The sequence below is a fragment of the Primulina huaijiensis genome, chromosome 14 (genome assembly GCF_012295235.1).
Source record: "Primulina huaijiensis isolate GDHJ02 chromosome 14, ASM1229523v2, whole genome shotgun sequence".
Lineage (NCBI taxonomy): Eukaryota > Viridiplantae > Streptophyta > Magnoliopsida > Lamiales > Gesneriaceae > Primulina > Primulina huaijiensis.
In genome coordinates, this window is record NC_133319.1 from 17961049 (window position 1) to 17984993 (window position 23945).

The following is a 23945-nucleotide window of genomic DNA, read 5'->3' on the forward strand; positions in this document are numbered from 1 at the left end:
ATTTTTAATTTAATAATCCATTGTACACGCACACACATGTATATATCTGCTTATATTAAAGCATGAATTTGAGCAAATTGGTCAGTTTCGGTATGATTTCAAGTTATATAAAAATAAAATAAAAAAAAAAACCTCTCATTTTTTTAAAACAAGATTTGTCTCGAAAAATAGTATAATAAATTAAAACTCTTTCACAATACAATCCAATCCAATCCAATCCAATGGTTTTAAAAATCAGACACATTTGCAATTTGTAGATCATAAAATTTATATGAGATCGTAATTAATTTTGTGATATAAATATTCTACTGGAATCGATTTATGAAAAACAATCACATTCTATTATACATTAATTTTTAAATATATATATATATATTTAAAAAATATATTTGATTTTAAAATATCATTAATTTTCTCGGTGAAATTGGAACAAACCTCGACTCAACTCACTTCCATTACTCAAAGTACGAACCGCACGCCAAGTACTTCACCGAATAGCGGCAGGCAGGCAGCTAGAAAGCGAACGATGCTGGGTTTTGCGGCCTCCGCCACCACTTCCTCTGCTTCCACTAACGCCGGCGTCACCTATTCACTTTACAACGAGGCTCACATATCGTACACGAGCATTCGCTGCGCCACCACCTGTTCTCTTCAACATAGAACTTCATCGCCGTCCAACCAATCGGTACTTACAGTAGCATTTAGCTATTCTGTTTCAAAGCTCTTTGGAATTCAATTATTTTCAAACATGATCTGTGTACTTATTGATTTGAGTTTTAGTCACTGGCGACATCGTCTAAGATAACCGCGTTTCCAATTCAAGCTATGGCGGAAACTCTCACAACTCCGAAGCATGGCTCAAAGTCCTCATTTTCTGGTGCTTTCTCATATATAACTTCAGTGAAGAGTTTTGTTTGTTTTTATTTTTTCTTTGTTTGGAATTTCAAGAACGTTTGTTTTTCATTTAGCTGAGTTTAATTATTCTATTCCCTCTATGTCGCTCTTAGAAAAGAGGCAAGCGTTGATTTCACTTTCAGACAAGAAAGATTTAGCATTGCTTGGGAATGGATTACGGGAATTGGGGTGAGCTCTATGACACTAGTGCATTTTTTTGTTTCGTTTTTTGTGCCTGTAAAGAAAATTTGAGGCAAAGGTTATGAGATGCGTTTTTGCTTTAAAAGGTTTTGGTTTGTGTTCAGGCCTACAAGGTATCACATGCAAATGTGTGGATGATTTTAAGATATAGTTTATTTCGGAAGTTCGTTTTCTGTAATTTGTTTGTTTTTTTGGTTTAATATTAGTCTAAATGCAGATGTTAAAATCTTGGCCATCTAGTTCGGAGTATGAGATGGTGTCTGTTTGAGAAATTTAGACGTGTTAATTTTACGCCAGCTGTAAAATACTTGGCTTCTGCTTGTTAGAGTATATTGTTTTGAAACTTACTTCATTTTTTGCACCCATAATATTATTAACTAGATGAAAATTGAAGACTTTTGACTTCATGCATTTAAGGTGCAATGTGTGATGCTCTTATTTGAAATGTCTCTTTTTGAAGCTAAGAAAATTTTGTTTGATTCTGGGCTGTGAGTATATGATATGACCTTGAATCATTTAGTAATGACACTACTTTAAGTGAGAGCCCTGATCCGTGCTTGTGTAAAATTCTAAATTTTTGCATTTTTCAACTGTAGAATCAATTAATAAATCATTTTATGATTAATTGAGAAATAAATATACATAACTTAAAGATTAAAACTATATTTTTGATATTGTAGTTTTTCTGGGTATTATAAGGGAGAACTAAAAAAGAAAAGTATGGAATGGGGAGCATAAAGTGTTAATAACATATATCGTAAAAATGAAATATTTACAATGTGGTCGTGTTTATTGACACAACTAACTAATTTTTTGATTTCAAAATAAATGAAAAACATTATGTGTTCTATTAGTCTATATAATTTGAATCAGTGGATGCACTAAGCAATGATCCACAGCATGTGTAAAAGTAAGCTTTTTGTTGATTGTGTTGTGCCCAAGTCGTTGGTGCTATTTAGATCTTTGTGGTTAATATACTGTGTTGCTGCCCTGACGAGACTATTTTGTCAGTAGTGTAGGTGTATGTTACTTTAGGATGTAGTGGTTGTTTGGAAATATTACATTTTTTTCAAAGTATTGAGAACAGTTGAACTTTTATGTCACATTGAAATTTCAGATTATTTGGCTATTTTACAGAATACAGAGCAGTAGCATGTTGCAATTTGTACTCTGTCTGCCACGTCTTGATCCCTAACAGAAACATTTTCTATTTGTTATTTATTAGGTTCACAATTGTTTCAACTGGAGGAACAGCATCAGCTTTGGAAAGTTCTGGAGTTCCTGTCACCAAAGTCGAAGAACTAACTTGTTTTCCTGAAATGGTAAGCCTTTTCTCCTACTTTGTTGGACATCGATTTCCATTTCTGTGTTGTTCAGTCCTTGGATGTGGTTTGAATTTTCTCTACTGGGTATTTTTGTGCTCCACTTTCGCTAAACTAAAGAAACATGCTTTTGTTTGTCATGGAACCCCATCAGGTTGATAAAACATAATTCCTTTTCACTTCTATTTTTATCATGTACAGCTTGATGGTCGTGTTAAAACATTACACCCGAACATACACGGTGGTATTCTTGCTAGAAGAGATCTAGAGCATCACATGGAATCGCTCGATAAACATGGAATTGGTGAGTTATTACTTCACTCTATTAGATATGTTAGTACGGGTCAAACCTTTTCTTCATTGTATCATTTTCATACTTCCCTTTTTTCTTTTACTATCTTATATTATATTATTAAAAATCTTTATAATAGAGACAAAAATGGTGATATGGTCTGGTTTTTTGTTTTCTTCCTTTTTTTTATTTAAATTTCATCATTCAAATTGCAGTGTAGTCCCACGTTATTTTTTACGATTATGGTATGAACCCCATTTCAATATAATCATTTCAAATTGTAGTATAGTCCATCATTATTTTTTACAATTATGATATTGCCTCTATTGGAATATAAATCAAATAAATTATAACAAAATTGCACAAGTATGCAACTCTTGCGTCGGTGCACTAGTTTAAGATAAATTTTGGGTTGGATGTCGTTCAGATTATGTTCTGCCTTGAAATCATAATTAATAAAACTGTGTGTATTTCCCTTTGTGTAAAATTTACATGTCATGTGCGGAAGAAAAATTGCTATTTAGCCATCTTCTGACAAGCTAATTACTGTGGAGTTGTTCCGTTGAGCAAATTCCAATAAACAATTAACAAATCATCCTTGGCCAATGTAACAACATTAGGAACAGATAGACGATGTTTTCACTGTTACACAAAGCAAGTAACACTTAATTGATTTGTGTCGACACGATTACTCCTGTTTAAAACCTTTGTTTTGTTTGAAAAAATCAATTAGCTTTAGTTTTCAAATGTATAGCAATTTCATCAACTATGTCTCCATCTTTGATTTTTATTGGATAAAAGGGTATCCATTGGCAATGATGTATCATGGAATGAGTGCGAGTTAAGTTTGTTGTGATACATTGAAGTGAGCTGGAATATTTATTGATCCTTAATCCTATATACCTTAACTCTCAGCAGCAAACTGGAGAGTTCGGAGAAATGATGGTTTAATGGATGTCGAGTGTTAATATGGTATTTTTTGGACTAACGGAAACAAAAATATGATCAGTTGTGCTACGAGTCGTGTAGTTGTATCAAATCATATGCCTTGTCATGCAAGAAATAGATATCGGGATTTGAATTTCTAGTAAATGGAGGAATTGGAATATCTGGTAAATCAATTCTTCCTATCAAGTGTAGTATCGACTTGTTGCAAAAGTAATACTGTAATTGCTTATATTATTCTGAATTTGATTTGGCGGTGTCATTCACTATGATGATGTGCTAACTATTTATCAAATTGTTGTTTTTCAGGTACATTTGATGTGGTAGTGGTGAATTTGTATCCCTTCTATGAGAAGGTTTCCTCAAGCGAAATTTCTTTTGAAGATGGTATTGAGAACATTGATATTGGTGGACCTGCCATGATTAGGGCGGCTGCAAAGGTTTAGATTATTTGTTTAGATAAACTGGGTTATCTTTGTTTGTTAGTAAGTCCATAAATTACAAAAGGACAGGTGTAGAAGCTCATGCATTCAAGGTACTTGTTGAAAACTATCTGTGATTGTCTGCAATGTCAAGCCAAGTTTCTATGAGAACGAATCCTTCATAAGCTCAGCAGAGGAGCATAAATTACTCATTCAACCATGTTAATTGTTAGCCAAGTTGTCCACATTGAGAGACGAAAAATTATCAAAAATGGAAATATTTCGATTAATGTGATGAAGTACCTTCTCAACATGAAGCTACTTAAAATATTGCCAGTACAGTCCGCTACATCAAATTAGAAGTTTCTGATGGATGGGATGAAGCCTTCTCATTGTCAAGTTGGTACAAATAAATTATTTGAAGATCAAAGTACTCCTCTGTTTATGGTATCTCAGGCCTTTTACCCCCCTGAAGGTGTTATCTGGGCCAAAAACTTTTAAATATACCTTCTCTGTGTTTGTTTTCTTTGTGCTCTTGTATTAATTGGATAATATTTAATGCATATGATATAAAGTTTGCAGCATGGGATGATGGGCTGCATCTTTTAGGGTTGGGAAACTGTCGGTTGATAAAACCTTCAGGTTTAGATAAAAAGTGGGAACTTCTATTGTCAATGCTAATACGGTAGTGGCCCCACCTATCACACCACCACAATATTTGAATCCTTATGAAGAGAGAGAGAGCATTTTGTTGACTTAAACTTGTGCCAAGAGGACATTGATGTTTTATCTGATGAACCATATAATCAAATCACTAACCAAGAAATATATACAACTGTTTATATCATGTTTTTTAACCAATGTCTACATGTACTGTGGAAGAACAACTAACATTACGTGATTTATCTCATTGATGTCAGTAGTTTGCTGTTTTTTTTACTCTAATATTGATGTCTGTTTTGATATCTTCTCATTGAACAGAACCACAAGGATGTCTTGGTTGTGGTTGATTCTGGAGACTATCCAGCTCTCCTAGAGCATCTCAAAGGAGGACAGGAGGACCAGCAGTTTCAAAGGAAGCTTGCTTGGAAAGCTTTTCAGCATGTTGCCTCTTATGACTCAGCAGTTTCCGAGTGGTTGTGGAAGCAAATTGCGGAAGGTATGTCAGAACCAAACAATTTCAATTACCAGTTCTAAGCATCAGAATACTTAAATGGACGCCAGCGAAATGTGCCATAAATCAATTTGAAACTGAACTTTAAGAAATCAGAGAATAATTGTCAAATAACACTTTTATGTCTCTCATTAAATTATATGCTGTTTAAAATATCGTTGTTTTGTACTCACACTTGAAATTTTTTATATCTTTAAGATAGGTTTCCTCCAACCCTAACCGTGCCTTTATCCCTCAAGAGTTCACTTCGGTATGGGGAAAATCCACATCAAAAGGCTGCATTTTATGCTGACAAGTCTCTTGCTGAGGTCCATGCTGGTGGGATTGCAACTGCTATTCAACATCATGGAAAGGTACGACTTTGGGATCATATGGAGGACCTTGTTTTTAGGAAACATCCTTTCTTACTTAAACTTTATGCATGCATGCAAATGTATATATTTGGCTACCTGCTAATAGTTGCTATTTGATGATGGTTATGATATGAGTTGGATTCTATCAATTCCTCTCTTCCAAATTTTGTGGCTTTTCTTTATGAATTGGCTCAAGATTACCTTTTTACCTTGAATTTTGACATGACACTAAGATAGCAATTCTAGATTGTCCTCTTCAATGTAGTTCTTCAATCCACCATTGGTGATTCACGTGATATGTGAGAACAAGTTTTTTATTTCCAAGTTTTAAATAATGCTTTAAAATTTTAAATCACTGCATTTAATGAAGTTTAGTTCATATGTTCAGGCAGTGAAAGATGGCTAACTTTAGTTCAGAACATTATAATTAATACTTATAGTTTACAATCACCGCAATTAGTGAAGTTTAGTTTATGTATTTAGGGCGGTGACAAACAGAGAACTTTGGGTTAGGACATTGGGAAAGCAACGAGATCCAATGTTTTGTGGAGATTGTAGCTGGTTATGAATTAACCAATTAAACTTCTGCACACCATTCAAAGAAGAATTCACTGGCTGCAAAATGTTTGTCCAATTGAAGTATGAAGCTTAATATTCCTGCGTAGGATACAGAACCAGATAATCTTTGCATGACTTTTCCTTTTCACTTACTGCATTTTCCCTTTCTGTAATAAAGTAATTATGTGTTCATTAGCAGCATCCTTTGTGTGATCATATTTATGCTGCTATAGAGGAAATGAGAACTAAGGCTCTGACAAGTTCATTGACTCGAGCCTTTTCAGTTTGTGATTTTGGCCTTTTCTATCATTTCTTTGTGGTATTACGTCACAATAGTTTTCTCACTTATGTTCATGTTGCTTCACTTATGTGTTCATTAGCAGCATCCTTTGTGTGATCATATTTATGCTGCTATAGAGGAAATGAGAACTAAGGCTCTGACAAGTTCATTGACTCGAGCCTTTTCAGTTTGTGATTTTGGCCTTTTCTATCATGTCTTTGTGGTGTTACATCACAATAGTTTTCTCACTTATGTTCAATGTTGCTTCACTCTGACTCAGGAAATGTCATACAATAATTATTTAGACGCCGATGCAGCTTGGAACTGTGTTTGTGAGTTCAGTAGACCAACATGTGTGGTTGTGAAACACACAAATCCCTGTGGAGTGGCGTCACGTGATGATATTATTGAAGCATACAGACTGGCTGTTAAAGCAGATCCAGTCAGTGCTTTTGGTGGTATCGTCGCCTTTAATGTCGAAGTAGATGAGGTAAGATTAATTTTCCATATTTTACGTCATTGACTTTAGAAATAAGGTTTTCATTTTAGTGAATTCCAGAGCACTGAGCTCAGAGTTGATTTTTTAAAAAACCCATGGTTCCTACAAATAAATATGGATGTAGAAAAATGTGTTTGAAATGCTGATATTCTGGAGGGAACAACTTTTTATCGGTCCATGTGTATGACAGGCTCTCGCAAAAGATATTCGAGAATTTAGGAGTCCAACGGATGGTGAAACTCGCATATTTTATGAGATCGTGGTTGCACCTAAGTATACCGAAAAGGGTCTTGAGGTACTGCGTGGAAAGTCCAAGACTCTGAGAATCCTCGAAGCAAGTAAAAATAATAAAGGGAAACTATCACTCAGACAAGTTGGTGGTGGTTGGTTAGCTCAGGAAGCAGATGATCTGACACCAGAAGAAATCCAGTTCAACGTCGTTTCTGATAAAATTCCACAAGAAAATGAACTGTCTGATGCTAAATTTGCATGGCTTTGTGTGAAGCATGTGAAAAGCAACGCAATTGTTATTGCTAAGGTACGTGTTCTCTAATAAAATTATCTGTCAAATTTTGATGCATAAAGATTCATCTAACTTCTGATCCCAGGCATATCTGCATTCTATAGAACAATTGTATGTTAGGTATGGGAAGTGGACAACCAAACCGTCTTGAGAGTTTGAGGATAGCAATGAGGAAAGCTGGGGATGAAGTCAAGGGAGCTGCATTGGCCAGTGATGCTTTCTTCCCATTTGGTATGTTGCTGATAATATATGTTGTACTATGAGCATTATGTCGTCATTGTAGCAGAAAGCATATGTGAAGAATATGCATTTAAAATAAAGAAGGTAAAATTGAAAAACTTCGCATATGCATTTAAAATAAAGAAGGTAAAATTGAAAAACAATGAAGGCTCGCTAAAATTGAAAAGAAAGAGTAAGATCGCCTTCTTATGATCCGAATGGACGGAATTGGATTTTGGATAGAGTAAAAAGGGGTACACCAAAGGAGTTTAGGATGAAAGAAAATGTTGCTACTTGAGAACATTAAGCTGTTTTGCATCTGTTTGACGTTTTTAACCTGCTAAGTAAGTTGGCCAAAATCCATGTTATCTAAACTCGAGTTTTTGTATTAATTGTAATAGCCTGGAATGATGCTGTTGAAGAAGCATGTCAAAGTGGGATCAATGTTATTGCCGAGCCGGGAGGAAGCATCCGAGACACTGATGCAATCGAGTGCTGTAAGAAGTATGGAGTATCACTTATCTTTACCAATATAAGGCACTTTAGGCATTGATTGATGGACTTTATTATTCTGGATTTAAGTTTCGTTTTTGATGGGGGAGATTGGAAGTTTGTTTCGATACTTTTATCACATTCTCCCTGTTCTTTCGGGGGGGTTTTTTCGAAGACACTGTAATCACGATATANCGATGTAGACCGTCAAACTGAGATCTAAATATGGAAGCTGGTAGACGCTGATGGCATGTGCTGTAACATTATCTCATATCATTTTTTCATTATGTGCTGTTACGTTCTACTCTCATTGTTTAGAACATGAAACAAAAGAGAATCAAATTTTGCGTAATTTGTTGTCCGAGTTTGGTGTTACATAATTTTCTTTGTGAATTGTGAAGGGACTGAGAGAATGGAAATATTGAGCAATTTGTTCTCCGAGTGTATTTTCATATTTCATGCACGTAAATGCATGATTGATATGTGATTTTAAAATCAATCGAAAATAAAATATGTTACAAGGAGAACGTAAATACAGAAACATGTACACGAGTAAGGTGAATCTCTGAAAAGTTCGACCAAAAAAGTCAAAATTTCAGTTACAAAATATGCAAAATAAAGCGTAATCTGAAAAACTGGTCCTACTAAATTTTGAACCAGAGAATTCATGTAATCAATGTCGATCTTAATTGCCCTCAATAATATGCTTGAAATTTTATTTTTTATTTTACTAGAAGATAACTTAATTCCTTTAAAAAAAGTGCAAATTACTTATCATAACAGCAGGGCCGGTCTTAGACTTTGAAGGGTCTGGTGCAAAAAAAAAACCCTTTGTATTTATATAAAACTAATACTAAAATTAATGATATAAAGATAATTTCATTATTTGATTACATAAACTAATATCTATAATAAAAAAAATTTATATTCCACATTGTTAATAATCAGTATCGTTACATCAATATGTCAGATGTGCATTCGATAGTCTCTATTTTGGTGGGTTCTTTTTAAATGTAATGGTCAACATGAAAATTTTAAGTGTCCGATTGATAAGTCCACTACCCACTATTAAATTTTAGAAAATTTAAAGATAAAATTCAAAACCCAAATATCCAACCCAATATACCAATAACTCCATTTTAATTGGGGTTCTATCTAACTGGGGGCCCTGTGCGGTGGCCCCATATTGACCATCCCAGGGCGCTCTGCATAACAGAAAGATGCAAAGAATATTTTTTAAGATAAAATATACAAATATCTGTCATTGAATAATATATTTTTAAATAATTGTCCCATTAATTTTACCTTTCTAAAAAAAATAAAATTAAGTTATACTTAAATAAGTTACTGCATTAACAATCTAAAGGTAATCTAGGAAGAAAATATTATATTGTGACTAAATGAGTTTAATGGTATGAAAAACTAGTTCTGCATAAAAAAATTATTTAGGATTTTTCCGTAAAATTATATGAAATTATTTTTTTCTCAGAGCATTCAAATTATTAAAATCGTAAAAAAATATTAAAATAATATATAAAATAAAATATTCGAAGAGAGACAAAAACCTTCACATAATTTGATTCATGATTCCATGTGCTCATCATATGTAGCTCCCGACTGCCGACAAATCAAGAGAACTAGAAATTGGTGTGGTGGAAAGGGCAACGGTCACAAAATTTGAAAACAATATTTGCTTATGTTTTGAAAATAAAAGCTACTAATAAAGTAACCTTTTTTCGAACGCTTAAGATTCCAAATCTCCATCTTTCCAATTTCGTGTACACAAAACAAATTCAAATGTCCAAACCCCAAACTAAGACACAACGTTTGAAGAGCACAGAAGCCAAATGAAGGTGATCAAATCTTTGAAAAAGCTCAAATTTTGGCCAAGAAAGAAGAGGAAAACTAAGCTCCAGTTCACTACCGAAAAGCCACCACCGAGACGGCCAGCTCCATCTCCACCACTTCCAGCTTATCACGCCTGGCACAATCACTACCAGCCGGTTTCGCCTTCCGCCCCACCCTTACCGCCATGGCTAGAGTTTGATCATGAATCCGAAGAGACCCTTCTACAATCTGAGGTGAATTCAGCATCTACAAGCTCTGACAATTCAAGAATTCAAGCACAATTTTCTCCACCAGAACTAATCAATGATACTCCAACGGCAAAGAAAGAGAAGTCTCCTGCAGACAGCTCCTCGTATCAGCAATATCTGGTCCCGAATCCAGTTTATGGTACTCCTGTGGTTCTTGAATCCAAAAAATCAGAGAGGGCTAATGGCGATTTTGGATGTGTTCTTAACATCGGGGTCCACATGGTAAGGTGTGTTTTTCCCTGTTTTCACATTAGGGAAGCTTGATCTTCTCTAAAACGATGGCTGTAAATCATAAAAAAATTTATACAATTTCTGCCCCCTGATTGCTGATTCCCCTTTGTATCGAGGTGTTTGCATCGAAGTAAAGGTCCGCCTAATTCACATCGTGCTTCAAACTACCATTACATGATTTAAACCATCACAAAGAATGATGACTAATGGAGAAAAGACAACAAAGGGCAGACCTAAATGCAAGACAAACTAGGTATATGTGATCGGTTAAACTAGGTTGCAAGGAAAAATATCGTCCATAATTTTCTTCGTATACCGCGAAACTAATTGCCAAAAAGATAACTTAATGAACGAATTATAATCTGACTAGCATGAAAGATAAGTTCAATCAAATATCCATAACCGAGACCTACCAATTCTATAAGAAAACACAAATATGTAAATAGCTCTTAAATTTGTAACTTCGGTCTTCAGGGCCACCTTGATGAGTCTCCATTATGTTGTATCAAAATTCAAGAACATAAATTGTTTGCAGCAACCCTGTCGCAACAACTCCGTTGATTCAGTTCCCAGCCGATAGAAATATGTTAACTTCATTGCAACTTCTTGTCATCATTGCATTGTTTAGATATAAATACACCTTCTGCATCAAATCATAATAAAAGACAATCTATCATCAGGAAAATCCAGCAGGCATGCACTACAAATACAATGATGCTGCAAAGACAATATCTCTCTTGATCTTGGTGACAGCTTCTTCAAATTTTACTTCAAGCTCTGTTTCTCCAATTGATTTAGCTGCTTGAATCAGCTGCTGAAGGACTTCCTCCAACCTCCTGATAGCCCTGATCAAGCTTCCCTCAAACACCTGTGATATTTCCATAATTTCATAGAATTTGGATCCTTTTGCCCAAGCATAAACCGCCTCCATAACATCTGGTCTGAAAGAACTCACAAAACTATCAACATCGATTTGAACCTGACGCCAAGGGAAAAAATCCTCAGTTAGATAATTGTATTCAATTGATTGAATACTAGGGCTACGGCAATCCCCATTTAAATGTGAAAAACAGTAACAGGAAATATTAATGCTTGTTCATAACGCGGAGGGAGGTGTCACATCAGAAATAACAATGGCAGAGATAAAATAGATATTAAATTGTAAAATATACAGAACACACTTGTTTATGTTTGTATGTGGCACTTAGGAAAGCACGGTTCTCATACTGGAATCAGAAAATATGTCTGTCATTTGTTGACATCCGTTGAAAGTTAAAAAACTTGAAAGAAAATAGCAAGCAAGAGTAAATTCCTTAAATGATTAGATACAGCACCTACCAACACTCGAGAACATTAAAAAAAAATACAAAAATCCATTATTCGACAGCAGTATTACACAATTTTGCACAAACAATCATGTAGGGAGATCCTCTTAATTGGATTTTGGATGTGGAGAACGAGTTGCAAATTGGGCCCTGTACATAAGTCTAGCCAATATCACCTGTCTCCTGATTTAAAATAAGCTTACTTGTATCTTATATCACATTGTTTAGACATTTACCATTTTTTCCCAATAATGCTGGACAACTGCTTCAAACGCAAAATGCAGTTAACGCCAATAACATTCCCCGAGTAGATCATTAATAATTAAAGCATCAAACAATCTAAAATAAAACCATATTATTGTCTGAAGATACCTTGCACTCGAGCTGAACCTTGGCAACTTTACGTGCTGTATCCTGTAATTGCATGAAAAGCATCTCAAGTTCATCTCGAGGCTTTTGGGCTTCCTGTAGCTTTTCTCGCCACACAAAACACGAAAGAAGAGATATCATCTCCTCCACCTTAACATCCTTCAGAACCCCATTGAACATAAGTTCCGTCAGTGTCAATTCATCTGCGCTGCTGATTTCACATGCAACTTTGCCCTTCAGCTCCACAACATCATCACTCGTAATATATCTGTAAGTTTTTTGGATCAAAATTTTTATATAACATAAATTATTTAAGTAACGCAAAAAACAACCAACAACCAAATCCCCAAATGAAATGCATGCAAGAACAATGGATGTCAACAGAAGCAACATGACAGGATGACTGGTAAGTGGTAACACTTGGGGTTTTAGAATTGCCCAATATTTTAAAAGGCGTTGCCTAGAAATGCAAAATAAATGGTGAATGGTTGAATAATATCAAGTAACTTCCGCACAAGTATTGTAACTTCGGAAGATGAGGGTAAATGTCATGCAGATCCATTTGATTGTTCAAGTTGGTTCAACAAGTTTCAAAACAAAAGAATGAAGTGTTTGTTTAAATGCATTAGCGGATCCTAGAAACACTGATGAAATGACCCTTGCCCAGCTTATCAATTAGTAAAAAAAAGAACCCAATTCCCATTCTTTCCCATGTTATAATCAGTAACCTTGGTTTTGATGGGACAAGATGATACACTAACAGGAATATATATGATCGTTTTTCATGGGCAAATAGAGCAAGTAAAATAAATGTTATTCACATCAAAGACACTGCAGTTTACTTCGTTCAATTCACAACCATTTTCTTCAGGGTAGAAGAAATCTTAATAGACTGCAACAGAGAAATCAAAGGATACACAAAATAAGAAAGGAAAAAACGAAGTATAGTAAATCGAAGATGCGGATGCTAACTGGGATGAGAAAATTACACCGAATCATTGAATACAAGACAAAATTTTTTCTTAAAGAGTTCAATGTCCTGCTGCTGCTGCAGTTTAGTAGATCAATCGAAAAAGGATCTCAAAACGGGGTCAACAGGAGCTAAATTATGTGAGATAGCTCACCCTTACATTGCGAAGAAGAAAATATGCAGCTCAAAAGTAAAATATTCAATAGTCACTTCCGACATACAAGAGAACAATAAGACATTACCCCATTCTCCTCAGTACTCTTTTCCTTGCTTTAAGTTCACCTTTGAATGCTAATACTGAAGAAGACCGAATCATTCTCTTTATAGATTTGATTTTGGCAGTAAGTTCTTTCTTTGTGTGCAGAACTTTTAGCTTTTGCTCAACCAGTGGAGATTTGGCAATTTCATGCTTTTCAAAAAGGTTCTCCAACATTTCTATTCTACGTGCTGCCTTCCTATAAGAGCTGCTTTGAACCTGAAGAATATACCAAAATTTACAAAAAAGAAAAGAAGAAGTAGCAGAAGAAGAAGAAAAACCAGATAGCTAGCGGTAAAAAACCAATATAAAAATTATGATAATAACTGTAGCATACCTTCATGTCATCTTCAGGATCTAGGAGAGGCGTGCCTTCTTTCACAAATCTATTGAGAACTTCAGACACTTTCTTCAGTGTATTTTCTCGAGCCTTAACTGGCAGTAGGTCGTTTGGTATTACTATTCGGATACTACTCAAGCAATCAATCTGCCAAAAAATAAAACAAAGGAGAAAGAAGTCACATTTCAAAAATTCAAATTCTAAAAGAAAGAAAACTAAACTGGTTGATGTGTACTTTATAAACAAAGATTGCCAAAGATCAATTATCTAAAAAGAATTTGCTCATGTCCCAACCGAAAACGCAGGGTTTTAAACAACCATTAACTCTATGCGGAAGGTTTCTTACATTTTCATGAGGATGTTAAATGTCATTTGCCTGAAAATTTTCATCAGAATAGTAAACTTGGGTGTTTCAGCAAAAAAAAATCTTGAAACCAAGACAAAATAATAATGTCGGTTCTATTGAACCAATATTTACAAATCTTAGGTAGTTTATTAATGCATTTTTCCTCAATCATGTTTCTTTCGCGAAGGCTAGTGTAAGCAATAAGGTGAACCACAAGGAGGCCCATGTAGCACGGATGCCCAAAAAAATTTAAGATATCGGACACGGATACAACAAAAACCGTGTCGTTGATCTGTAAGATACGTTTTGGACACGGTAGAACATACCATGGATACGGCGCAGCACGGATACGTTTTTTCGGATACGTTTGGGCAAAATTGCAAATAATGTAAAGTTTTAGGGGTTAATTGAAAAATTATTGAAATTTCCGAGGACTAACTGGAAAACAATTAATAAAAAGGAATTGGGTTTTTAAAGTTCTAAATTTCTAATTGATCTTTTCGTTTCTAGCATTCTGCTCGGCTCTCATCTTCACTCCTCTTAAGTCTGACGTCGCCCGCCTCCCTTTCTGCCGACGCCGACGCCGCTCACAGCATGTAAGCCCTAAATTATTGTTTCTGACTTTCTGCTCCACTCATCTGAAGTGCTCGCAGCATGTAAGCCCAATTTCTGGATCTAGTGTTTTATGTTTTGTACTTGAGATATTATGACTGATAAAATATTGCATTCTATCTGGATCATTTTTAATGATTATCCTATCATATCCGTATCGTATCTTATATTTTCAAAAGTTGCCGAATCGCCGTATCCGTATTACATTCGATACAATACCCGTACCCATATCTATGCAACATAGAAGGAGGCATATAAGAGTAACAAATGTGCCGATTCACCTGTGAAAGGGGAATTGAAACAACAGCAGGCTCGCCAGGCTCCTTAATTGGAATGATCCTGACTGTTTTTTTAGCAAGTTCATCCTTCTGCATACGACATCTTGTGAGAACATCCACCATATAGCTCGAGTCTTCAGGCTTCTTATTTGCATCCTCTGAGATTAACATTTCCAATAGATGATTATGAATTTAAAAATACATTAAGATCCTAATCTAACAGAAAATCATCTCACCTTCAGAAACTTCTTTAATCCTCACAAAATTAATCATGACTCCCCAAGTCACGTCATCCTTGACAGAAAAAGAAGATGAATTCTCATCATTCTTTGTACATTGGATGCACACAAGCCTGCCAGGCTGCAGGAAGGGTAAGCAGTGTTTTGGCAAGAGCACTATGTCACGGACATCCTTTTTCAAGGTTTTATATTGCTCTAGCAAAGAGTAATAATCCTCCAAGCTATCTTCCCCTTCTATTATCATCGACTCCCTCTCCTTTTCAAGGACTTTTGCTTGTTTCTGCAAAGATAATGCCCCTAGTTATTAGAATTCTAGCATTTGAGGCCTGCTGATAATTTCTTATAAATCAACTTACTTCAAGATCAGGAATGGCTCGGTCAGCTTGAAATTGATAGAAAGAATTACGGAGCAAAGTCTCAGGATCACCATCTTCACTTCGGATTTGATTCAATAACATATTGTAGTTCAAGTGGAATGCACTGAAATGTAACAGGCCAATCTATGAGGAGAAGAAACTGAGATTTAAACATTACCAGGCTCAGGATACTTTTTAGTGGTAAAAGAACATTTGTCCAAGTCGGGATTCAGCCACAGAGAATACACATGATCCCCAAGCTCATTGAATATTTCAACCATAATATAAATGACAGTGCGTCTACTGCACGGATTTTGATGTAAGAGTAATAGAATTATCATTGATGCTCAATACCATAAGTTAAACAGCAAACAAAAGCTGCCAAAATATCATACCACAATTTAATGTCAAAACTGCCGAGACATCAATCAAGTAGCAAACAATTGGAAAGCACAAAACATCAACAACTCAAATAAAAACAATTAACTTTTGCTCATATCAAGCTAGATGCCATCAATACAATCCAGTGACACATACATCTAGGTGTCATGAACATATAAAAGCATATGCCATAGAGAAATGCTAAATGAATTCCTGGCAAGCAAAAATTCATATCAATTGAAAACACTAACCAGAAATCAGGATATTAATTGATTACCAGCAGCTTCTCTGCATAGACTAATTAATATATTTGATACAATACAAAAAAAGCAAAAGACTCCTCAAAAACTAACTGAAGAAACAAACAATTCGACACTACTACCAAGATCTTGCTATTCATCCTCTTTTAATGTGCCTTACAAGTATGTTACTTAATACCAGGTCCAAGAGATCACCTGTTCAAAGGATCAGCACTTCCTTTTAACATCAGCTTAGCTGTAGAAGGTTCTAGATTCTCATCAACCATTAGGATACAGATTCCACGTTCATCAATTCCACGGCGACCAGCACGACCACTCATTTGTATGTATTCCCCACTAGATATCCACCTAAATTTATCTCCATCAAATTTGCGGACATTCGTGAAGACAACAGTTTTGGCAGGCATGTTCAGCCCTATGCTGAAGGTCTCTGTCGCAAACAAACACTGCAAGAAACAAAATGAAAAAAAAGAAGTAACAATAAGAAAGTGACGTGAGAAAGAAACTTACAAGTGTGGGCTATTAAAGAGAGAAGATTCAAGAAAGGTCCGATAAAAAGGTATGGGTCATCCAATTAGAATCCGATAGCTTAGAAGCCATAGCTAAGACCACACCTTTATACATAAAGAATGTCTTTGATGACCCAATAATGAAAGTTTCGTAAGGGGACTATCTTCTTTTATTTTAAATTACACAAATTCACCAACAGCTTACCAGCAGGTAGATTTTGCAACATGACCAATTAGCACAGCAGATATGCGCATTGCTATAACATTCCATGATGAACCATTGCAGTTTTATAAGAAAGAATGCCAAAATTATAATGAAATTTTAAGACCACTATGACAAGAGGAGAAAAGAGGCGAAAAAGGTTAAGAACAAGAGGCTTCCTATCAACCTTGATGAATCCTTCCTGGAATAGAATTTCAATAACTTCCTTCAATATGGGAAGCAAACCAGAATGATGCACACCTATTCCTCTTTTCAATAAGGGAAGCATGTTCGAGACCTGGAATAAGTCAATAATTGAAATTAGTATAAGAGTGCATAGAAAAATACATAAAGAAAATCACAATGGATGGAAATAGCTTCTTATTATCCACATAGCGGCACAAAATCTGACCTGTGGCAGCTTTTTATCATCATCAGATAGCATATCCATAGCACTCCAAAATATAATTTCAATATTCACCTTCTCATCATCATTGTTCAGATCCATTTTTGCCATCTACTTTAAATGAGGAAAGTGTTACTCAATGACAAGAGATCAGCAGAATAAGGAACAACAAATTGCTCAAGAATTTTGCACACAGAGGCATGATAGAGAGTGAAGAGTATTCCATTATTCTTATTTTCTATACATATAAAAAATACACTACATTGAATTGCGATATAGGCTATATACTTCTACATTAGCTCCAACAATTGTAGGGATTATACACCAATATTAGCTCCAACAATTGTAGGGATTATACACCGATTATTCAAAACCGCGGTATCAAGAATATCAACTAAAAATACCTAAATAAATCTTGTCTTTAGATAAATCTTTATATTTTGCTGCACTCTCAAGTTCGAGCATAGATACTGATCATGTCTAACTTGTCAATGAAAGATATGAAATTTTGTTATGAAATGTCCTTAGTTAGCACGTCATCGTAGTTCTGGAGTTACGAATGTCATACAAATAATTACATATTTAGCTTTTATTGATGAAGTCTCTGTCAATTTTAACATGCCTAATACGATCGTCCAAGACGTGATTGTTTGCAATGCTTACGGCTTATTTATTATTCCGAAATAGTCTCATCGCCGACTTCATCTACTTTCATTTCAAGTATTCCTTCTAACAATCTAACCATAACATATCACGTAAGGATATGAGGGATGAGGAAGTGAATTAAGGTCTTTGTTAGGAAGTTTAGAGAGGGTCAGATTGATTGAGGGGTTGATGATATCAGGGTGGGTTTGGGACATGATCTTTAAGGAGTTTTCTCAGTCAAATCCTTCAACGAGTTTTTCTTTCCGATCAGTGGTTTTCTTTATTTCCTCTCTTTCATGTTTTTTGGAAAGCTCCAATCTCACCAAAGGTTCGTGTCTTCCCGCGGACCACGATACTAGGTAAGCTACCTACTTGTGAGATGATGCAAAAGAAGTGACCTTCGTGTGCTCTGTTTCCGAATTGGTGTGTATTGTGCCCAAGTGAGGTGGAAAATCACAATCATCTACTTATTCATTGTTCTTTCACGAATTGTCTTTGGTTTAGAGCATTTGAGGAAACGAGTTTGGTTTGGGTAGTTCCAAGATCGTCGCACGAGCTATTTGTGGCAGATTTTGGACGCGATCTTGGTAGGAGGGGCAGAATTTTTTGTACAGTAGTAGTTCATTGTATTTGTTGGTCAGTATGATTGGAGATGAATAGATGAATTTTTGACAGTTTAGAGGAGTTGGTTGAAGAATGTTGGGACAAGATCAAAATTCGGACATCTAGCTGGATTGGAAAACATGAGAGTTTAAGAACTTCTCCCTTTTAGATTTAGTTAGAAATTGGAGTTATATGTGTCGTTGACTATGTTTTTTGCCTTTTTTCTTTCTGTGCGGATCCCATGTCCGCTATCTGTAATTATTGATTCTAACTAATACATATAATTTAATTTCCTTTAAAAAAAGCATCTCACGTACTTCATTTGCTCCCGTGCCCCCAGATCCAGTCCTTCTTTCTATTGAACTAGGCCCAGCTTGACCTGTTAACTCCCCCACCTCAAACCAAATAAGTCTCCCTTCTTTGGGGAGAGCGCCTCTGCTGCCCAACCTCCCATGGATGTCCCACGAAGGACTTGAAGTTCATTCCCTTCCCTTATTCACAATAACAAAGCAGCAAAATCCCATTTCTCTCTAGGCAAATCGAAAAAGTTAAACCAAAGTAGGATCCAACTACGAAGGCGGACTAGAAGGGCTCTAAACTCAACTTCTGCATTACTCTTCAAATGTCTTAGGATCTTATTAACTCTCTTTCGATGGTTTTCATATGGTGAATGCGATACCGACTCACAACACCTACCATCAACGACAAAATCCAGCCTTGTATAGGACAAATAGATTAATTTTCCCAAGTATCATTGATACTGATCCTTGTCAACTGGAACATCTGATATCTCTCCTAGGGATGATAAAAACTACAACTCGAAAATACAAGATCTAGAATATCTATCTAAACTAAAAATGCCTAAATAAATCTTATTTATAAATAAGTTTTTATATTTTCTACAGATTTCTTTCTTTCAGAAGGTAATCAGCAACTAATGCACATACATGAGTAGTTGAAGAACATTTAAAACAAAAAAAATTTATACCTGCATTGCAAGAAATTCACACTCTCTTTTGCTGAAACTGAAACATATGACAGGATCATACTGGCGCATGATAATCATTTTCACCATTTTAAATATGTCACTATCCTCGCCAGCTTTTCCACCAACTAAACCCTTATGCCGATTCCCATTATCCTTCTTTCGTTCTTCATTAATAGGAACTAGTGCATTTAGAGCTTTCTGAAAGCTGTCCTCGCGAAACTTTCCTTTTTCATCGACCACCAAATAAAGACCATCACTTCCAGAAGGGAATATGTAATGTTGAAGCGGTGTAGGCCTATAATCCGTGTAAACAATATGACATGGTTGTTGGTGCACCTGTATTCCGAGAATGATATAAGCACATCCATGTTTTAATGGTCTAAAATAGGTAATATAACAAAGGTAATTCATAATTTTTCCAAACACCGTCGTACTAAAGTACAAATGTCATTATTCTAGAGTAAGAACTCCTAAGAGACTCTTCGAACAACTTCAGAGGCATTTAATTACGTTTATTAATTATCTTAAACTCAACTGTCTTAAAAAAAGTTTTGAAAACAAGTTCAGCAAGAAATTTTGAAAATGATATACTGTTCTTGAATCTCCACGTGAAAGCCCAAACAAGCAAGGCCTTGGTGTTTATCAATTGTGTAATTCATTTAATGAAAAGGAATTAAACTGGAGACCCTGGGGGATAAAATAAAGTAAAAATAAAGAAGGCTGCATACGGTTCACATGATATAAATGTGATTGTTACATAATCAGATTTAATCAAATTTTTAGTTGAGTATTTTTGGGCTCTTGACCACTTATCCAAATTTTAGAAGGCTGCATAAGGTTCATAGGATATAAGTGTGATTGCTATATAATCAGATTTAATCAAATTTTTTGGCTCCCCCCCCCCCCCCCCCCCCCCCNACCTTTTCTAGATGAAGAAAACAACAAACCCCTGATTGATCTCGGCCTCAGCATCTAACACAAAACCAACTCTTTCTCTAATCGTTACAGTGGCTGGAAGCCTGGAATTTAAAATCTTCGCAAATCTTTAAGAAAAATAGGAGACAAAACAGGGAAGAAGAGTTGTGGAAATGTTTGGTGTTGAATTGGCCAACTGAAAACAAGGAAAGAAGTAAAAAGATTGGTAGGAAGTGGTATAGAATAGGGCAGACACGGTGGAGTTTTATGTTGCAGTGCTAACTTGTAGTGAGTCGAAGACATAAAAACAGTGGGTGCAGTGGCAACAGCTTTTAAATTCTTTAGCCGTGGGAAATTGTGTAGAAAAGGCTATGAATTAAAAACAGAGGAAAAAAGGGGAATGACCAGAGAGAGTTGGGTTTTTAAATAATATGGAAGAAGTATAAATTAAAAACAAAAAGAAGAGTGGAAAAGCTATCAAAGTTGAGGAAACGAGAAAAAAAAATCATAGAGTTGGTGCAAATTTTGAATAAGAAGAAAAATACATAAGAAATATGGAAAAAATTAGTAATTTATCAGAAAAAAATAGATAGTTTTTAAGTATTCATTTAAAAAATATGTTAGAGAAATTAATCCAAATTGTAACATTTTACCTTTATCCAATGAAATTAAATTATATGTCAATTCATAAATAATCATTCCATGATTTACCTTTCTAACCAAGCACGACCATAGAGGACTGTAATGAGTAGATACTTGATACAAAATATTGAAGGATTCATTTTTAAGAAAAATTGATGATATAACTTTAATTTCTTATCTAGCCTCTTCTCCAAGGGATCCATGCATCCTTGCTGGCTTCTCTTTTCAAGTAGTTCCAACCTCCAAGGTATTTCAAGTGCAATCAACCATTTGAATACAAACAAAAATCGTATCCAAAACCAGCCCAGAAAACCAAGTAGGAACACATCATTATATTGCTAGAAGGGGATTTGTGAGAGTGTCAAGAGCTCACATAAAAATTTCAACAAAACACAGAGCTGGTGCTTTTTAACGGTATTATAAACATATTAAATATAATATTTAAATAAAAAATCCAACAGAATATTGGACTTCAGTTTAACATTCCTAGGGAGTTCAAGTGAACCGTCAAGTTTTTAATGATTGCTTCAAGTCTTCATCAATGTATCTATTAAGCATAACAATGCATTAAAGTTTCAAATTAAAAGCATCTGTCATAATTTTAGTGAATAGCATAACGTGCTATGATCACCTTCGCAACCCAATCAGCAAATTCCTTCGCATTGGGAACTGTAGCTGAGAGAAACACAAACCGGGATTTCTTTGGGGCCATAACGATGCTCTCTTCCCACACTACACCTCTCTCCCTGTCTCTCATGTAATGCACCTCATCGAAAATTGTCCATGCTACCTCCCTTATAACCTCAGATCCTTTGTACTGCATGCTTCGCCAGATCTCTGTAGTCATCACCTGAAAAGGAGTAACAAACCTTAGCCACGTAAAAAATTCAAAACTTTGTAAGATAAAATTAACCAAATGCTAATCACACCCACCAAGCAGGAAGCATTGGGATCAATAGTGACATCACCTGTCATCAACCCCACATCCGAAAACTCTTCTTTGAACTCTCTGTACTTCTGATTACTGAGAGCCTTAATTGGGGACGTATATATCACGCGTTGCTTGTGCTGTAATGACATCGCAATCGCGTACAATGCCACAACAGTCTTTCCCGCAGATGTATGTGCAGACACCTAACCACAGTTTTAGAAGTTATGTTTTGCCTCCAGAGGAACATAACTTTGCTGAAAATACAAAGTTGGACTCCATACAAACTGTTAATTGAAAAACGAAACTCAACAAGGCAAAGTTCAGCGGTAGAAGTAAATTTACAAATTAATTCCAATGTTTGTCTCACGAGCAACGAAATATTAAAAGAAAATAACCAGCAAAAGAATTTTCCCTCACTCAAGCTCCTGCGAATTCATTTACCTCGATATTTCCATAGTAAACAACCATTGAAACTCTCTCTCTATCATAATCCTAGCAAAAAAACTACCACTGGAACAAAATATTAACATCAATCTATCTAATTTCCAGTAATTTAAAGAAAACAATACCAGGACAGATTCGCCATTGTCTAAACATTTGATTGCTTCCAACTGAAACGGGTCGAGGGTAAACGGGAACTCTTTGGCAGGCTTCGAGTTTTCTATGTCTATCGAACCTGAATTCAAAGCTTTCCGAGGCAAATACCCCTCTGGATAAGAGACATCATGCTGGCATGCCACTGGCTCATCAATTGTCTTCATCAAACCATTCTCTTGCTGCTGCTTTTTCGTCGGAGCCTCGTCATCCTCGCTCTCCGCCGCTTCCAACGACTTCCTCTTCACTGAACCCATACCTATACTCCACCAAAGACGGTAATAATCAAAGTATCAGTCATATATACATCATGCAACCAGTAAAAGACGTTCATTGATACTTTACCTGAACAGGATACACGTCAGAGATACGTTTTGTTCGAAAAGATAGGGTTTGGGATTATGCTTCTCCTTCAATACCTACTTCTGCCGGCGACTCTTGAGTGTTTTCCTTCGACACGGAAATAGTGCGAACAATTTTCTACAAATTCAATACTCAATATTTGAGAGACAGCTCGAATTTCCAGAAGATTGGAATTTGTGGTGGCGAAGTTATCCTCCGGCGGCGCAAGAGATTCGTTAAAGCTTGCTTTTGCCCCCCTCTGCTGCCGGAGGCGGAAAGGAGAAGTGTTGTAGCTAATTGATTCGACGCGGGCTAAAGACGACGACGTATAGGTTTAAGAACACTGCATACGTTAAGTTGCATATATTAATAGTTTTTAACTCGTTGAGATACATTATCAATGCCATATTATTAAATTTGAGACACTTAGAATAATTAATTTTTGATATCAATATCTGTTTTAATAATTATATATATTAATAAAATTTTAAAATTTTAATACAAGATATATGTAACTCAACGATAGAGTTTATGTTTTTTAGACATTAAGTTATAGATTCAATTTTTACTGGTCATTTTTTTTATTCCTTTCTTGTTCTATTTATTTTTTAATTTATATATCCAAATTGCAGCGTAGTCATTCACGATTTCTTATAATTATATTTTGATTCTCATTTAATTATAAACCAAATGAATTATAAAAAATATTATACAAGCACGCAACGCGTGCGTNATTAATTATTAAAATTATTGCTGAAAATATGCACTATTGTTGATAATGTTGTCTAAAGACGGATGCATACTCTCAACTATTGCTGCAGTAAAATAATTGCAATCTTTGATCAAAATTTCATCAAAAATATCTATTGTCGCATAACAGTAATTTTATTCTCCAATTTTTCTATCTCCTGAATTAGCAATCCAATCCGATTTTA

General features: G+C 35.4%; 3 protein-coding genes across 4 annotated transcripts; 2 read left to right on the forward strand and 1 right to left on the reverse strand.

The window, feature by feature from the left end:
- Nucleotides 1-433: 433 nt before the first annotated feature.
- On the forward strand, nt 434-8348 carry LOC140957278 (uncharacterized). The gene is made up of 12 exons (XM_073414458.1): nt 434-685; nt 781-877; nt 1008-1083; nt 2321-2417; nt 2619-2721; nt 3964-4094; nt 5058-5235; nt 5449-5603; nt 6722-6931; nt 7131-7478; nt 7568-7694; nt 8084-8348. Exons 1-12 carry the CDS (start codon nt 527-529, stop codon nt 8233-8235), a joined length of 1833 nt encoding a protein of 610 aa, XP_073270559.1. The 5' UTR covers nt 434-526; the 3' UTR covers nt 8236-8348.
- Nucleotides 8349-9805: 1457 nt separating this feature from the next.
- LOC140956878 (uncharacterized) lies at nt 9806-10685 on the forward strand. Its single transcript, XM_073413786.1, has one exon. The coding sequence runs from the start codon at nt 10022-10024 to the stop codon at nt 10532-10534; it is 513 nt and encodes a 170-aa protein (XP_073269887.1). The 5' UTR covers nt 9806-10021; the 3' UTR covers nt 10535-10685.
- Nucleotides 10686-10832: 147 nt separating this feature from the next.
- Nucleotides 10833-23349, reverse strand: LOC140956877 (DExH-box ATP-dependent RNA helicase DExH9). Of its 2 annotated transcripts, none has more exons than XM_073413785.1 (15): nt 23040-23349; nt 22644-22927; nt 22077-22277; nt 21775-21993; nt 19587-19922; nt 17357-17461; nt 17132-17242; nt 16429-16679; nt 15593-15716; nt 15234-15516; nt 15001-15155; nt 13759-13908; nt 13408-13640; nt 12199-12463; nt 10833-11480 (listed from the first exon to the last, which is right to left on the reverse strand). In XM_073413785.1, the coding sequence occupies exons 2-15, from the start codon at nt 22923-22925 to the stop codon at nt 11202-11204; spliced, it is 2994 nt and encodes a 997-aa protein (XP_073269886.1). In that variant the 5' UTR covers nt 22926-22927; nt 23040-23349; the 3' UTR covers nt 10833-11201. The 2 variants fall into 2 exon arrangements, with proteins under 2 accessions (XP_073269886.1, XP_073269885.1); XM_073413784.1 differs by having other exon boundaries at nt 23014-23349.
- Nucleotides 23350-23945: the final 596 nt, after the last annotated feature.

Bases quoted from the DNA above. Each gene is read 5' to 3' on its own strand.
- LOC140957278 (XM_073414458.1), top strand. From the start codon at position 527: ATGCTGGGTTTTGCGGCCTCCGCCACCACTTCCTCTGCTTCCACTAAC. The intron at 5,236-5,448 runs GTATGTCAGAAC...TATATCTTTAAG, and splicing joins GTGGAAGCAAATTGCGGAAG to ATAGGTTTCCTCCAACCCTA. The intron at 7,695-8,083 runs GTATGTTGCTGA...TAATTGTAATAG, and splicing joins TGATGCTTTCTTCCCATTTG to CCTGGAATGATGCTGTTGAA.
- LOC140956878 (XM_073413786.1), top strand. From the start codon at position 10,022: ATGAAGGTGATCAAATCTTTGAAAAAGCTCAAATTTTGGCCAAGAAAG.
- LOC140956877 (XM_073413785.1), bottom strand. From the start codon at position 22,925: ATGGGTTCAGTGAAGAGGAAGTCGTTGGAAGCGGCGGAGAGCGAGGAT. The intron at 17,462-19,586 runs GTATAAATTTTT...CATTTAAAGTAG, and splicing joins GTGAATTTCTTGCAATGCAG to ATGGCAAAAATGGATCTGAA. The intron at 15,156-15,233 runs GTGAGATGATTT...TGTTAATCTCAG, and splicing joins GATTAAAGAAGTTTCTGAAG to AGGATGCAAATAAGAAGCCT.